Source organism: Sminthopsis crassicaudata, chromosome 6, assembly GCF_048593235.1.
Source record: "Sminthopsis crassicaudata isolate SCR6 chromosome 6, ASM4859323v1, whole genome shotgun sequence".
In the NCBI taxonomy this organism is placed as follows: Eukaryota; Metazoa; Chordata; class Mammalia; order Dasyuromorphia; family Dasyuridae; genus Sminthopsis; species Sminthopsis crassicaudata.
This window is the reverse complement of record NC_133622.1, coordinates 221,620,103-221,636,908: the sequence shown is the minus strand read 5'-3', so window position 1 is coordinate 221,636,908 and position 16,806 is coordinate 221,620,103. Positions and strand designations below refer to the sequence as shown.

Below are 16,806 nucleotides of genomic sequence, written 5' to 3'. Positions count from 1 at the left end.
GGAACTTCCTATGGATGTTTTGATAGGAGATACCAGTGTAACCATACATCCCTCTTCAGAGCTGTTGGTAGGACAACCTCAGAGTACAGCAGAGATCCTAGAATCATGGAACCATGGGATCAAGGGCCATCTATTCCAACTGCCTCATTTTATAGATGAGGACTCAAGACCTAGAGAGATAAACTTGTCTAAGGTCACACAGCCACTAAAGATCAGAGCTAGGACTTGAACCCACATATGCTAATTTCCAGCCCAACATTCTTTCCATACCATGACCCAAGGTCAAGAACATGGATTTTATATTATTTCTTATAGTCCTTCAAAAGGAATGCTTTTTAACAACCCAGTGTGTTTTATTTTGTTTTCCTATAGAAATAATAATGATAGCACTTCTTTTTGGAAAGGAAGGGAGGGGGATAAACATTTTTTAAAAAGCACCTATTCTGTGCCACGCATTGTGCTAAGTACTTTATGGATAGTATTTCATTTGATCCTCACAACAACCTTTCGAGGTAGGTGCTATTATTGTTATCCTCATTTTATAAATGAGGATACTGAGGTAAACAGAAATTTAATGACTTGCTCAGGGTCACTATTATTATTAAGAGTCTGAGGCTGAATTTGAACTCTAGACCCAGAGCTCTATCCACTGTGTCACCTAGCTGCTTTACATTGGCATTGTACATTTTGATTCTCATACATGATCTCACATAGCCCATGCTATTTCCCTTAGTTGATCCCATTGCAATGAACACTGAATCTGATTCTCCGCTCTGCAATGTCAAGAGAAGGAAGACTGGCTTTGACAGAGAAGGGATCATAGGGGATCACTAGGGTTATAGGAGTTAGAGCTAGATGGAGCCTTAAAAATCATTTTGTCCACCCCCCTCCTATTTTATGGAAAATAAACCCAGAACCCAGAAGGCCCCTTGTTTCCTATGTCACTCATACTTAGTATAAGAATTGCCCTAACCTAGAATAGAGTTTTGAAGGACAGTGTCCAATAGCATGTATACAATATTTCATTTGCCTACTCTTTACACACATACAAAGTATTCTAAAAGTCTTAGCAAAATTTTAAGTTTTAGTAGCTTAAAATGACTGCACTAAGACTTTAAAGATACTTTGTACATTTGGGTCAGTTTCTGGAATAGTTTCCTTTTTAATCTGCATATATTCCCATAGGGTAGGGAGGGAACCTAGCATGGAAAGAGAGGTAAAATTTCCCAGATGCCTTTGGAAAATGCACCTGTGTTTGATTATTGATAATTTCATTTGAAAATATAGCCTCAGTGACATTAGTAGGGATTCTTTTTTGTGAAGAATTTACTTAGTACAACATTGAAAGGTGGAAAGTTGAAGCAAAAGTTGTTAAGGCTCTAGAACACAGTAGTGATCAACATCCCCGTTCAGCTTGGGTCCACATCCAGTTTCCAGAATTGAATTCCATTTCCTCCTCCTACATATAATGAAATCTAATGCACCAAATGAGTGTTTTAGTGGTTACAAAGAAGCAATAAATTCTCCCAAAGTGTTTGATGTATTTCTATAAGTGATCATGAAGTTATCTATAGTAGCATAAGCCCTTTAAAAATAATATTCAATTCATTGTTGCCCTTAGGAAAGTCTAGTTAATATGATGATCCCAGATGTCTCCTCTATGCTAGTCAACATTTAATTCATTGTTGCCATTGGGAAAATATAATTAATATAATGATCTCAAATGTCCCCTCTATGCCAGTCAACATGAGTGATACTCAGAGGGAATATTAGGATCATTGGTGGTCTTCCAAGATCCTTTTGCTGGCCTATAGAATGATTTCCTGTGACTTTTGCATTAATCTATTCTTTTATTTCTGGCAAGGAATGTGAGAGTTTTTAGAAACTGGAAAATAAAGGACTTTATAGTATTATGCAGCTGACCTTTGCATGGACATGCAGAAGTCTCTGTAGTTAGGAGAAGTTTTGATCTAGAGAGTATGAAGCAAAATTTGATAAAGTAAGACTTCAACTAAGAAGAATTATCAGAATCAGAATCCCCAAGCTCACTGGGACTTTTTTTTTCTGACTGGAAGAGTTAAATGTTTGCCCAGTTGGTAATTCTTCTCCATATCCTCCCATCAATCTGCTGGGGGGGGGAGGGTTATCGAGAACTTCCTATTGATCTTTTGACAGAAGGAGATACCAGTGTAATAGCATAAACTATCCATTGGTCAATGGCCTGTTCTAACTACATAAACTATCCATTGGTCAATGCCCTGTTCTCTCTATGGAACTAACTTTGAGAGTTGTCTATTGCAAAATCACATGCATTTACAAAAATACATCCACTAGGGGGCCAGGCAGGCAGAAGCGCTTAGGTCTTAGAAATATTTTAATCCAACCGTATTCCCCCCAAACCTATTCTCTTCCATACCTGGCAACATTCTCAGTGACCAATGAAAGATTTAGTGAGGCTTACTGATTCAGGAAAAGAAACTAGTGTTTTTTTATATTTTTTTAAAGTTTAAAAATAAAATTTCCTTCTTCAGAAATGCGTTCACATAAAATCATCATCCCTAAGGTTCCTTCCATTTCAAGGATCCTTGTACTCAGAGGATGAAAAAGATATTTCCTATTTAGATGTGAGTGAACCAAAAGATTCTATTTACTCAAACTTCCTTATTCCTCAAGTCCTTTGAATTAAGATTTTATTTTGTTACCTTCATTTTTTTTTAGGGACTTGATCAATATTTAAAGGTTAAAAATTTTAAAAATCAGCATAAAATTGACATTAAAAATGTCAAAGGGTAGGAGTTAATGGAGCATTCCATGTATCTTGTTAATTAGAATATTCTAATCCATGTGTTTCTCCTACAGAACTAGGGGCCGGTGAACTTTCAAAATTTTTGTTGATTATAGTTCAATATATTGATTACCTTTGCATTTTATTTTATGCATATATAAACATGAAGAACCCTACAGACTTTACTGGACTGCCAAAGGCATCTAAAATACTAAAAGGGTTAAGAACTTTTCCTTTTAGAAGCCTCTTTCAGTCTTCTTTCTGTTTTGAGAATTTTCCTAGAAAACACTTAAGAGAATCTCAGAGATAGGAAGAGCTCAAAGGTCATCTCCTTGAGTCCATATCTTATTCAGATTCTTCTCTACATTATCCCTGAGAAGCAGCCATCTCACCTCCTGGAATAGAGATGAGACAGCTCATTCCAGTTTGGGATAGATCAAAACCCAGTTGTTTGAAAATGACTCCTTCTGTTGAGCTGAAATACACTTTGGTTTCTTGGTCCTACTTCTGAACTCTGAGACTAAGCAAAATATTTTCTCTCTTTCCCATGAAAACTCTTAAGTATTTGTAAATAGAGAGTATGTACCCCCTAAGTCTTCTCTTTTCCAGGGTAAATATCACCAGTGTGGTGCAGTGGAAAGAATGCTGGATTTGGAGTCAGAGGACCTGGGTTCGAATCCCAGCTTACTACCTGTGTAACTTTGGGCAAGTCATCTCACTTCCTTGGGCCTCAGTTTCCTCATCTGTGAAATGAGGGAGGGGGGCCGGACTAGGTAATGACTGAGGTCCAGGTCTAGATCTATCTCCTATGGTCACCATTCCTTCCATCTGTTCTCCTGTGGCATGGCTTCCAGTCCTGACACCTTCTGGATTATCCAATGCCAGGACTGAACACAATGCTTCAGATGTGGTGTGATCAAGGCAGAGGAGGAGGCTGTGCTCTCACCTCCCTGGTTTCATTGAGACAGAAGGAGGGTGCTATCACTTCCCTGCTGTGATCAAGGCAGAGGAGGGGTGGGTTATCACCTCCCTGGTCCTCAATACCCTATTTCTTGGAATGTAGCGCCATGTCACATTTCTGATTCATATGAAGCTTGCTTTTTTTCAGGAAAAGAGCCCAAACTAATTTTGAGTCTCAGAATCACAGAACTTCGGAGCTAGAAGGGATCTCAGTGGCCCTCTACATCCAACCCTTATCTGTATGAGAATCAATGATCTACTCCTCATTGTGTCTAGTGATAATGAATAGAAATACAATATATTATTTTATTAACCACTTTATTAATTAATCAATACTATTCATCTATTAATCAATATTATTATATTAATCATACTACAAATGTAGTCTATGATATTTGACTATATGATGAAAGATGGTCATCCAGTTTTTTCTTGAAGACCTTCAGTGGGAGAGTGCCCATTGACATGGCTTCATGGCATAGCTGGGGAGAATTCAACCTCAGAAGATGTAAATTCAAATCCTGGCTTAGGTACTTATTCCCTGTGTGAACTTAAACAAGTCACATAGATCCCAATTAAAATGAGGAGGTTGGACTTTAGTGCCTCTGAAAAACAGGAAAGAGCTCTAAAGTTAAAGGTCATGAGTTCAAATTGAGAGATACTTGTCACCCTTGTGACTTTGGATAACTCACAACCTTCTTAAACTTCAGTGATCTCACTTAGGAAACGGGAGGGTTGGACTTCATCACCTGCCAGGTCCCTTCCAGCTCCGAGTCACTTTCCTTCTCTGAGACTCAGTTTCCTCATCTGTTACATGAGGGCATTGGACTAGCTGACCTCTCAGGTCCCTTCTGGTCCTAAGTCCTGTGATCCGATGGCTTCCCATGGCATCTCCTTTCTGTTCTTTTATCATGACTTAACCCAAGCCTTTGATCCTGGGCCTGTCTTTGGTACTGTGCATGTGCCCACTTCCTCAGCTGCCTGCACCCCTGACTGACTCTTCTCTTAACAGGTGAAAAGCCCTTCAGCTGCCGGTGGCCCAGTTGTCAGAAAAAATTTGCCCGCTCAGATGAATTAGTGCGTCACCACAACATGCACCAAAGGAACATGACGAAGCTCCAGCTGACGCTTTAAAAGGTCCAGGTCAAGGATGCATCTCTGTCCCAGGTAGAATGTTCTATGAACCCCGATGGAAATGGGCTTTTAAACTCACCTTCAACTACCTTCCCAATAAGGAAACCCCAACCGACCATGAAGACGAGTCACCCATCGGGATGGAGCCGGTTCCAGGTTTGTCGATCACCACGGCAGTCTTCATTTTCTCTATCTCTTCGTTCACTCCTCAAGGCTCAATGTCCCAGTTTCAGTAGGACCTGTATCACCTGGGGTTCTCACTGTGAAAGAGAGTTGATGTTGGTAGGTTTCCTCCCCCACCCCTTCTTTAAAGTCCCAAAGAAATCTTGAGTTTCTCTTGGGATAGATTCATGACACTATTTTCCGTTGTGGAATATTTATAGGCTGGGGCATGTCTATGTGTCTGCTAATGTAAACTTTGTCACGGTTTCCATTTACTAACAGCAAGACATAAATCAGAAAACCAGGGCATTTGGGGGTGGGGTGGGTTTTTCACAAGGCATTCCCTGGGGTCAAGAGAGATTCTAACCTGGATGGCAGGAAAGTCTCTTCCACCAGTTGACTTAAAGAATAAAAAATCCTTGTTTATAAAGCAGCTAAGAAAAAGAAATCAAAACTAATCAGTACCTCTGTATCGAAATCCATAAGAATCTTACCAGTAAGTTAATTTGTTTTTAATATTGTCACAGTGATCTGAAGAAACTGTTCTGTGGAGCTGAAATTTTATTATTATTATTGTTGTTATTATTGTTATTTTGGTATGAATTGCAGCTTATTTTTTAGAGATGTTCACATCTCCTCACATTAGAGAAACATGTTCTAATCATTCAGGACTTTATTGTGTTGGTGAGACCACACTGGTTATGTGGTTTCAGAGTTGTAAAAATTAAGATGGAACTAAGAGTAAAGGGGGGCTGGTCCAGGATCTCCATTGAGAAATTGTTCCTAAGTAACTTAAAAGACTCTGGGTCTACAAGAATATGTGGGGAAAAGAAAGAGACTTATCAGTGTAAGAAAAATATATTGTTGGGGGGAGGGTCTTTTTTTTTGTTCTGTTTTGAGGGAGGGAATTTATTATTGACTGTGGCTTGAAATGATTGTGTAAATATCTATCTGATAATGCATTGCTCTTAGTTAATTAAAATTAGAAAGTGTATAAATATTAGATGCCTCACTGTTCAGATGTTACTGTTTTAACATATTGATGATGATAATGATGATGATAACACTTAAGAATGTAATCTGCATTTTTCACCTTCAATTTCAATTAAAACCCATTCAAAAAGGAAACATGTGAGATTCCAACATCTGCCGTCCGTCACAACTGATTCAAAATGTTTTGTTCATTTAAGATTATTTCTTCCTTCCTTCCTTCCTTCCTTCCTTCCTTCCTTCCTTCCTTCCTTCCTTCCTTCCTTCCTTCCTTCCTTCCTTCCTTCCTTCCTTCCTTCCTTCCTTCCCTCTTCCTTTTCTCCCTTTCTTTCTTCCCTTCCTCCCCCTCTTTCTCTCCCCCTTCTCTCTCTCCCCTCCTCCTCCTTTTCCCTCCTCCCTCTCTCTCTCCCCCTTATACTTTTCCCCTCTCTCTTCCCTCTTCTTCTCCCCCTTCTCTCTCTCTCTCTCTCTCTCTCTCTCTCTCTCTCTCTCTCTCTCTCTCTCTCTCTCTCTCTCTCTCTCTCTCAAAAAACACCACCAGCATGATGACCACTGGTTAACCTGCTTAGGTCCTGACCACAATATATCCATCTTAGTTGGGAATTGTCCCAGCAAAGGGAAAAAAATAACAACAGTGTTTGATTTCAGATGGTGTTATAAAGCAGTCGTGCTGTTCTTCTGGGGTGGGAGTTATGGCTGGGGATGGGCTTTGTGTGCTCACTGGGGTGAGGGGTGAGATGGGTCAGAGTTAGGGTTGTAGAGCAACCTTTAAGTTACTTTTGTTTATTGGGTCACAGTGGAAACCATCACTTCTCATCCAGGTCAGCCCATGAAAATTTTGTCCTTAAGTGGTGATTGGTCTTTCTGAGCTGTTCACAGGGATCCCTTTGGATTTAGGAGGTGGTATGCTGGACGCCGTGGACAACTTAATTTATGGCTATAGTTTCTTTAAATGCCTTCAGCAGGTTGGAAACCACTCAGTCTTTTCGAGACAGCCATGAATGAAAGGGAAGTCTGACACTAGTGGTAAACTCTGTCTACCTTTGCAAATAAACACATGGATTTGTGATTACCTAGAGTGGAGCTGCATCTCTGAGTCTGCATGAGTTCTTGGTTCCTTTTATTCTTTAAAAGGGTATTTTTAATCCACCCCAGAGGGATGGAAGTGCAGCCACAGAGAGATATGTTCTGTATTGAATTCTGGCTGTAACCTGGGACAACACAACAGTCAATGGTTCAAGTCTGCCTCACTACCATTTTTTTAGATGACTATTGCATCATTGTTAATTATAGCCGAGTTCATGACTCATTGGTATCCTTCATTTTTATCTTTTCCTGCCAGAAGACAACATTTCTCTGGAGAAGCTCAGGATAAGTATGGCAAACATCAGATTGTAGAGCTCTCCAGGTTTGGGGAAAAAACAAAACCACATAGCTCTGATCTCTTAATAAAAGTCGGGTTTATTTAGGTTGGCCAAGGGTTTGGAGACATGGAGTCCTATGAGTACCTTAGAGATTCTCTAATCCAAACTCCCTTCCCATTAAGGTAAAGTTACTTTTTCTCAAGATTACACAGGTATTAAAGAGCTGACTGGATATTCAAAGCCCCATCTTCTGACTGGAGGTCTAATGTGCTTTCAATCACAAACCTATTGGTACTTTCTGCTACCTAGAGTCCCCACTTACCTCTAAAAACAAAGAGATAACATTTATATAACACTCTGAGGGCTGCAAAGTGCTTTACATAATATATCTGTATTTAATTTAATGATCACAACTCTGAATGGTTATTATTCTCACTTTATAGTTGAAGCAAAGTGAATCTGAGTGGATATGACTTATAGCTAAGAAATAACAACACAGTTACTTATAGCTAGTAAATAGGTGAGGCAGGATTTTCTGATTTCAAGTCCAATACTATATCCACAGTGCTATCTAAATATCTCTTATATCTGCCTCAAAATTTTCCCAAAAGTTCTAAACCTACAACCTAAGCCACAGATGCTATTCTAAATGGACATATGTGTAAGACCAAGGGGTCCTAGAGAGGTACAGCTAGTGATGGTCACAAGTGGGATTTAAATTCAGGTCCTTCTGCTGTCAAGTCCAGCTTTCTATTTTCTATGCTCTGCTGCCAATGAAAGTATAGTTCCTAAAATTCTGTTTGGAGCAAGGGCTCCCATCCCCTTAGAATAGTTATTGAAGAATTAAAGTCAAAAAGAGAGGGTCTGCATCTACTACAAGAGAGCCTGTTACAGGATCATGCAGACAATGAATCCCAAGAATATTTAATGGACTGAATCACAGATAACATAGGATTAATTTGTTACTTTTTTGTGCACAATTCAGCATACTAGGTACCATATTAGGTTCCAGCAATATAATGTAAATTTCCCCCCCTCTTTTCTTTTAATAATAGCTCTTCAATTAAAATCTTCCTCTGGTACCATACTGTGACAGCAACATGTCTTCAGATTCCTTTTAAAAATTAAAATGTAAAAGTGTGTATACATTTATTTAAAACAAATACAAAATAGAAAAATAGACATTGTCATGTGGACAGTAGAACATAAGAGAGGATTCAAAACATGTAATAATGAATTTCCAATTCAAGAAAACCCATATAGTAATAAATCACATTGTATTCAGAGCTTCCATCTTTTCTTTGCTACTTTGTAGGTTTTCTTTCGTTCTTTGTTATGTACTTTTTACTTTATTCTTTTCCCTTTCCCCCATCTGCCCTAAGCAGACTACCATTAAGCATGAATATATTTGTGTATACATATATTTGTATATACACATACACACACACACATATATATACACAATGTCCCCAGATTCTTATTTTTTTCATTAATACTTTTTTGTCTTTCCATCACTTTCCTTTACAAATTTATTCTTCCCCTATATATCCATTAATACATCCCATCAAAGAATAAAATAGAAAGAAAAACCAAAAATCAGTTCAGTCAGACTAATAATACATCAAATGAATTTGACAATATATGCAATGTTCCATACCTATTGTTTCTCACTTCTATAAAAAAGATTAGGGGCACATTTTCTCATTCCTTTTTCATGGCCCAGTTTGGTCACCATATTCAGTTTGGGGTTTTCATTCTTGCCATTTACATTGTTGTGATTTTTATGAATATTGCTTTCCTGGTTCTGCTAATTTCACTTTGCATCCGTTCATAGATGTATTCCCATGCTTTACTGAATTTTTCTTATTTATTACTTTTTATAGAACATCTATCCCATTCAGGAATCACAGTTAGATGTCATTCCCCAACCAGGAGGCTTCTACTTTATTTCCAGCTTTCTGCTTCCACTAAAAAAAATGCTAATCTGAATATTTTGGTGTGTATGGAACCCTTCTTTCTATTTCTGACTTCCTTAATGTCTATCTTGCTGCTATGATGCTGAATTCTTGGAAGACCATGCAAATGGAATACAAATAGGGAAGGCTTTGAATATAAAACTAGTGATGGATTATTCAACTGTCATCCAAGAAGACAGATAGGTAATGGACTCAAGAGAAAAAAATTTGGACATGAACAATTAGGGAATTTTTAAAGAATTTATTATATTTAAGAACTTGCTATGAAGGGGGTGAGGGCACATGTAGAACAAAGAGTTAAAGATGGCACCTTAGGGAAGGGGGAGAAGAGTGGAGGCAGGGAGACCAAATCTCTAAAGAGAGTTGATTTTGATTTCTGAACCTTAGTCCCAGGTACACAATGAAGCACATGGGAAGATGAAGTTCCAAGGGGTATAGTTTTAGGAAAATATGAAGGTGTGACTAAAATTCTACATCTAATCAAAGGTGGAGGCTGGGATTCTCCTTTGATCAACAGCATCACTTCCTTTTATGGAAGGGAAAAGAGAATAGAGGAGAAAAAGGGGAAGGAAGAAGAAAGGAGGAAAGGGAGAGAAAAGAAAAGAAGGGAATGGGAAAAGAGGGGAGGAGAGAAAAAATGGCTGAGCGTTTGTTTTCTTTGACTATACATACTTGTAGCTCCAATGGCATGGGAGGAGAAGGGATGGGGAAAATGCTTGTTAATTGAAAAAAAATGAAAATAAAAAGAATTTTATATCATCTTGGGACAGCATTTTGGGGTAAGTTTTTGGCAAATCTGTAATTTCACTGACAAAAGGACTTAAGGAGGAAACTTCTATTCATTACAGCTTGATATGTGCTATGAAACTATAATCTTTGAGATAATGATAGCAATAATAACACATAGCATTTGCAATTTACTTTATAAGATTTACAAATTACTTTATAAATATGACTTCCTTTTATAAGATGAAGAAATGGAACCAAAGGGTAAGTGATTTGTTCAGAGTCACACTGCTAGAAAGTGTCTGAAGTTGGACTAAAACTTAGGGTTTCATGATTTCAGATCCAGCATTTTATTCACTGGACTACCTAATTGTCTAAATTTGAGAATTGTCTAAAGGTGTGAAGAGTTTAAATTAACAGACTGGGTTTATACAGCAAGTATGTATCACGGTTGGATTCAAATTTTGGGCTTCCTGATTTGAAAGCCAGTTTTTTACCTATTTAGCCCAATTACCTCAAAGAAAAATAGAAATATTGTTCTCTGAAACTATGAGAGTGATAATGAGTCCTATTAAAACTTCTCTCAGATCAAATAAAAAAAACCTTGTGGAAAACTACCCTAAATGACCTTGATCATTTAGTCCAATATTTGTCATTTTTATGAACTTTTTGCTTATCAAAAGCAAATTTCTATTTGTTCCCTCTCATATAGAAGGGTCATATATAGTTAAGAGCTATGAAGGGTTTTTGATGATAAGAAGAATTGCAGAAAAATCTGTGATTTTTTTCATTTTGTTCTCTTTTCACCATTGGGTAAATTAAAAAAATAGCTAGCATTTATATAGAAGTTTAAGGTACACAAGGCAATTTATATAGTTTACCCGAAAAATCTGTGATTTTTTTCATTTTGTTCTCCTTTCACCATTGGGTAAATTTCAAAAAACAAAAACAAAAACAAAAACAAAAACAAAACAAAAACAAAAAAAACAATAGCTAGCATTTATATAGAAGGTATGCAAGGCAATTTATATATTTTACCTTATTTGACCCTCACAATCCTATGAAGGCATTGTTGTTATCCTGATTTTACAGAAGAGGAAACTGAGGCTGAAATAATTTAAGTAAATTATTCAAAGTCACACAGCCAGCAAACATGTAAAGCAGAATGCAAATGAAAAGCTTATGTCAAGTCCAAAACTCTACCCACTACACCACCTACCTAGGTGTCATTACTGAATAGATAAATCCTAGAGTCATTTCTGGCAGACAGAGAGGTCTAGTGAATTGCCCAGGTTGCATAGTAAATCTTAGAGGTAGAATCTGAATCTTGATTTTCTTCTCTCTAAACTTGGAATGGCATCCATTATGAGGGTACCATGCACATTGCCAAAGCTGACTCAGTGTAAGGGAGGCTCTGAGAGAAAGTGTGGGAGAGGAGCGATATTAGCCTGACTACCAAACTGAAATTCTACAGAGTCATGGTACTGATCTCATTGTTGTATACTGGGAAACCTGGATGTTATACCAGCGCCGTGCCGGGAAATTGGATCACTTCCATTTGAATTGTCTTAGGAAGGTTCTGAAGATCCCCTGGCAGGATAAGATAACAGACTCTGAGGTCCATTCCCTGCCAAGTACTCAAACTCTATTGCAAAAAGGCTCCATTGGGCTGGCCACATTATTCAATATGGAGAACTCTTACAAGGCAAATGCTCACAACATGGTCAGAAAAAGTGATACAGGGTCTCTCTGATAATAATCCTGGATTGCCCAGTACAGCGTGCCCTCATCAGAGAAGGTGTGGTGCTCTATAAGCAAAGCAGAATTGAATTAGCTCAAACGAAATGTGAAATTTGCAGTTATAGAAGCACCCGAAATATTTGTAGGGACTGTTTGTGTCTGCCCTGTGGGAAGGCATTCTGAGCTCATATTGGTCTGATCAGCCACAGTCAGACACGTTAACTTGACTCTAACATAGAAATGTCATTTTACTCTTTGAGAATGAAGGACCACAAACAATTAACCAACCAACCAGTGATGATACTTGAATACTTCAATATTCCATTGGAAAATCACTGGAGAGGCCTGAAAGGAAAATGTAGCCTGACTCTATCATGAACCTAAGTCAGTCCAGCTATCCACATTCTAAAGTGAGAACCATAATGCTTTGAAGCAAACATCAACCCATTTAAGTGGTCTCCAAGAATCAGGGAAACACAGATGCCAGGAAATAAAATGTATCAGCTTATTTTCAGAACTAAAGAAAATACCAAAAGAAAGAGAACAGATCTATGAGAATCTGATTGGTAACAAAGACTTTTTTTTTCTCCCCAATGACATTTTGTAGAGTTTGTTTGCAAAATATGTCTTTATCGCTATTTTAGGTTAAATGCCGGAACTTGAGAAATGCCATAACATATTGCCAGCCCGACAAAGATGAAAAGGGAAAATTGAGAAACACATTTTGAAAGTTCAAGGTCAATGATGATTTTTAAATGGTAGCATCCTGCTTTCTCAAAGAGCCCCATAGCAAGAAGGAAAGGGATGTGAAGGGAGTTGTCTGTTTCAATAAGCAACATGTCAGCATGTGCTCATAGACCTATAGTTCTCAGAGCTAGAAAGAACCTTTTAGAACAAATCCAGTGATTTTCCCCCTGAGGTTCATATAGAGAGTTTAGAGAAATCTCTGTGAATTTGGAACTCTTTATTTATTAGTAACTGTATTTCAATATAAATACTTTCCCTTGCAATCCTATTTGTTTTATAAGTTGAAAACTTTTTTTTTCAAAAGGGGCTCCATAATTTTCTACAGGTTGCCAAAGAGTTTCATGACCTATAAAAGCTACAAGCTCTTAATCTAGTACTCTACCCCCTCTTTGTATAATATTGATGAAGAAACAGACCCAAAAAGGGGGACAAGTTCTCCAAATTTACCCAGGAAGTGATAGAGCTGAGATCAGAATCCAAGTATTCTGATTCCTGGTTCATTAGGTTTTCCAAGTGGAAATAAACATTTTTTTTAACATAGGCTTAATTTTACCAATATATTCGTTGTATTTGAAACCTCTATTGGCTCTGGACCTTGCTTTCCTGATCAGTAAAATGAGAATAGGACTCAGTGATCTCTAAGTTGCAGAAAAATCTGTGATCTTTGATACCATTTCATTACCTTTTCCCACGGAAACTTAAGGGAGCCTGTGATACCACAAATCTCCAGGATCTTCTCAAAGGCTCCATGACTGAACTGCCATGTTCCTTGGATACTCTGAACTAGACCTTGGAAACATCCATTGCCATCTCCCCAAAGCACCCATTTTTCTAACTCTTTATGCCAAGTCTCAAAGAGAGATCACTTATAGAAATCCCCAAGGATTAAACATCGAACATCCCCATAGAGGCCAACAATGAGAGGGAATCCAGGCTGCTGTGGATCATCTTCTAGTCCCTGCTCATACTGGGGAGGCTGAGGCTGTGGGGTCTTTTGATTGGGGATTCTGAGCTGCAATGGGGCTGGGACTGATCCGTTGATCTCACTAACAGGGTAATTCTAATATGGTGAACCTTAAAGGGCAGGTTGCCTAGGAGGGAGAAAGTGGCCCAAGGGAGAAACAGACTGTGAGATCCATGAAAATTTCCTCTTGAATCAGCAGTGGAATTAGACTGTGAGTGGAGTAAGTTGAGAGGGGGAGGAGAGAGAGACAGAGAGAGACAAAGAGAAGCATAGAGACAGAGACAGAGATAACACACACATAGAGAGAGACACACAGAGAGACAGAAGAGATGATGATAATGATGAAGATAAAGGAGGAGGAGGAAGAGGAAGAGAAGAATGAGAAGAAAGAAAAGGAGCAGGAGAAAAAAGAGAAAAAGAAGGAAGATGAGGAGGAAGTTGGAATCCATTCTTCTCCAAGCCTCTCATTGTTAACCTTCTTGAAAAGCTCCTGGTTGTCCATCTTGTTTTCAAAATGTATTATACAGAGCTGATTTTAAAACTTCCCAGATGTGATCTGGCCAGGGCAGCATCCAAGCTTCATTTTCCTGGTTTCTGATATTCTATCTCTCTCTTAACTGCAGTGTACTTGTATGATTGCTCTTTTGGCTCCTATAATAAGCTGTATACTAATACTGTGTGGTCACTGACACTCCCAGATATTTCCCATCTGTTTCCTTCACCATTCCTCACTTTCCCAATCCTGTGGGTGTACAGTTGATTCCTTGAGCCTAAGGGCAGGACTTAACATTTGCTCTTATTCATTTTTGTCTTATTAAATAATGCAATTTTGGATCTTGACACTTTTTAAAAAGAGAATTCTCTGAGTCTCTTAGGCAACCAGGTGGCAAAGTGGATAGAGTGCCAACTGGAGACTCATCTTCCTCAATTCAAATCCAGAATCAGACACTTTTTAGCTGTGTGATATTTGACAAGTCATTTAACTGTTTTCCTCAGTTTCCTCATCTGTAAAATTAACTGGAGAAGGAAATGGCAAAGCACTCCAGTCTCTTTGCCAAGAAAACTCCAAATGGGGTCACAAAGAGTCAGTCATGACTGAAATTAGATTGAACAACAACACATAAGTCTCTTAGAATAGCTCATCATAGAGCTAGAGCTGGAAAAAGTCTCAGAAGTCAGTAGTTCTGAGCTCCTGATACTTTCTTGTGGATAAGCTGGAATCTAGTTCCTCCTTGTTCTAAGATACCAGTGGGTTCTAGAATCCTAGAATTGGAAAGGTCCTTAATGACCTTAGAGATAGCCAGACTCAACTCCTTCCTTTGACAAATGATGGAAGTGATGTTGTAAAAGTCACAAAGGTGGCAAAGGGCAGGACTGGAGCTCAAATTCAGGGCTTTTCGGGGCTTCTCATCCACCTTGGGTGTCCATCTGGTTCTCAACTCTCACCTGTGGCTCCAAGAAGCTACAGCATGTGTAGGGTGACCAACAGTTAGGGAGGTATCTCTCCCAAGCATGTCAACACTTCCCCTGGTAGGAAGGTGGATGAGAATATCCCAGTGGCCATGAAGGCAGCTGGAGTTGCTGTGGAGCTCTTACAGCTTGGTCAGACATTGAGGGTGCCATGGTCATCCACTGCATCCCAAGCCATCGCCAGACAGTCTGACTTGTGTCTTATTGCTGACCCCAGATGACTCTGGAAGAAAGAGTGAGGTCACTGACTGAGCATCTCTGTATGATTTAAATCCAATTTAAGCATGAATTAAGACATTATTCTGTGATATCATTGATCCTTTTCAAAACAAAGGACAAATAACAATAGATAACAAATGGCATATCTGAATTCAAATTCAGATCTTCCTACTCTTTTCATTGTATCATGTTAGAATTTGAACCCAGGTCCAAATCTATGACCTTTTCCACTAGACCACACTATCTTTGACAAGGAAAAAAAGGCCTGGGTTCAAAACTATGGCACTGTATAATCCACATATACATAACGGAGAATTTTCTCTTTTAGAGACTTTTCTTCTACTTGGTGAAACAGAAATTCCTGGAGAACAAGGATAGTCTCATTTTTGTCTCTGTATCCTCAGTGCCTAGCACAATGCCTGGTAAACAGTAGGTGCTTAATCAATGCTTGTTGATCAGAGGGGAGTTGGAATCAGAGAGACTCTGTTTCACTGCCTGAATTCCTGCTTGTCCTCTCCAGCTGGAATCCAAACATTGGAGTGAGTTCCGTACCAAGGCCCAGCCTGCCAAAGAGCATTAATATACGCATATTTATCTGGACTGCAGTGTGTTACAAGAATTCATTAGGACAGTCCGTGATACGGTGCTGAAACAGAAGGCTGGCTTACTCAGGCCAAGGATGAGGAAGTCTAGGCTTGCTGAACTGTTACAACTGATAAAGGCAGCGTCTCCTGGCATATTTCATTTTTTCACGGGGCCATCTGCATCCAGTCAAGGATAACTAGACTTTCTGAAAAGGCTATTTGTCAATGTTGGGCTCATCAAACTCCTTCTTGATGAGTCCAGCAACCCTAAAGGGAGCAAGATGGCGGAGAGACTTCCCTCGGAGCGCAAGGTCGGAGCTGGGACAGGCTGACCAATGTCCTCGTGATATACAGAAGCGTTGAAGTGGCCGGGGGTGTGGACGGGGGATGCCCCAGGCTGCTTTATCAGCATGGTTATCACTTCTTTAGCTCTGCTTTAGCTGGCCTATAAATCTCTAGAGCACTGTTTTTACTCTTAATTTTGTCATTCTGCTTATCGGCTTTTATCACCTGTTTATGTCGGGAACATTTGCTTTCCTCTGTCTCTCTGCCTCGGGTCTCCTCTGGTCTCGATTAGTCGACTTTTCTCCAGGGTTTAGGCCTTTTTTGATCCCCAGGTCCCAGAAGAGTCAACTGAAAATAAATGAAGATATAAAGATATAAGAATAAATAAAAAGGTATAGAATATACATATAAACCCTACATCTATGTACTTATACATATATGTAAACATAAAGTATATACACATATAAAAGGTATAGAATACACATATAAACCCTACATCTATGTGCTTAGACATATATGTAAACATAAAGTATATACACATATAAAAGGCATAGAACACACATATAAACCCTACATCTATGTACTTATACATATATGTAAACATAAAGTATATACACATATAAAAGGCATAGAATACACATATAAACCCTACATCTATGTACTTGTACATATATGTAAACATAAAGTATATACACATATA

The 16,806-nt window shown here is 38.7% G+C and overlaps 1 protein-coding gene across 6 annotated transcripts in view; it reads left to right on the top strand.

The window, feature by feature from the left end:
- WT1 (WT1 transcription factor) overlaps positions 1-6,164 on the top strand; it is a 62,815-nt gene extending 56,651 nt beyond the window's left edge. For all 6 annotated transcript variants that reach the window (XM_074276047.1, XM_074276048.1, XM_074276045.1 and 3 more), the window contains one exon: positions 4,758-6,164. In XM_074276047.1, coding sequence (XP_074132148.1) covers positions 4,758-4,879 — 122 coding nt within the window. In that variant the 3' untranslated portion in view covers positions 4,880-6,164. The remainder of the gene's footprint in view (positions 1-4,757) is intronic.
- Positions 6,165-16,806: the final 10,642 nt, after the last annotated feature.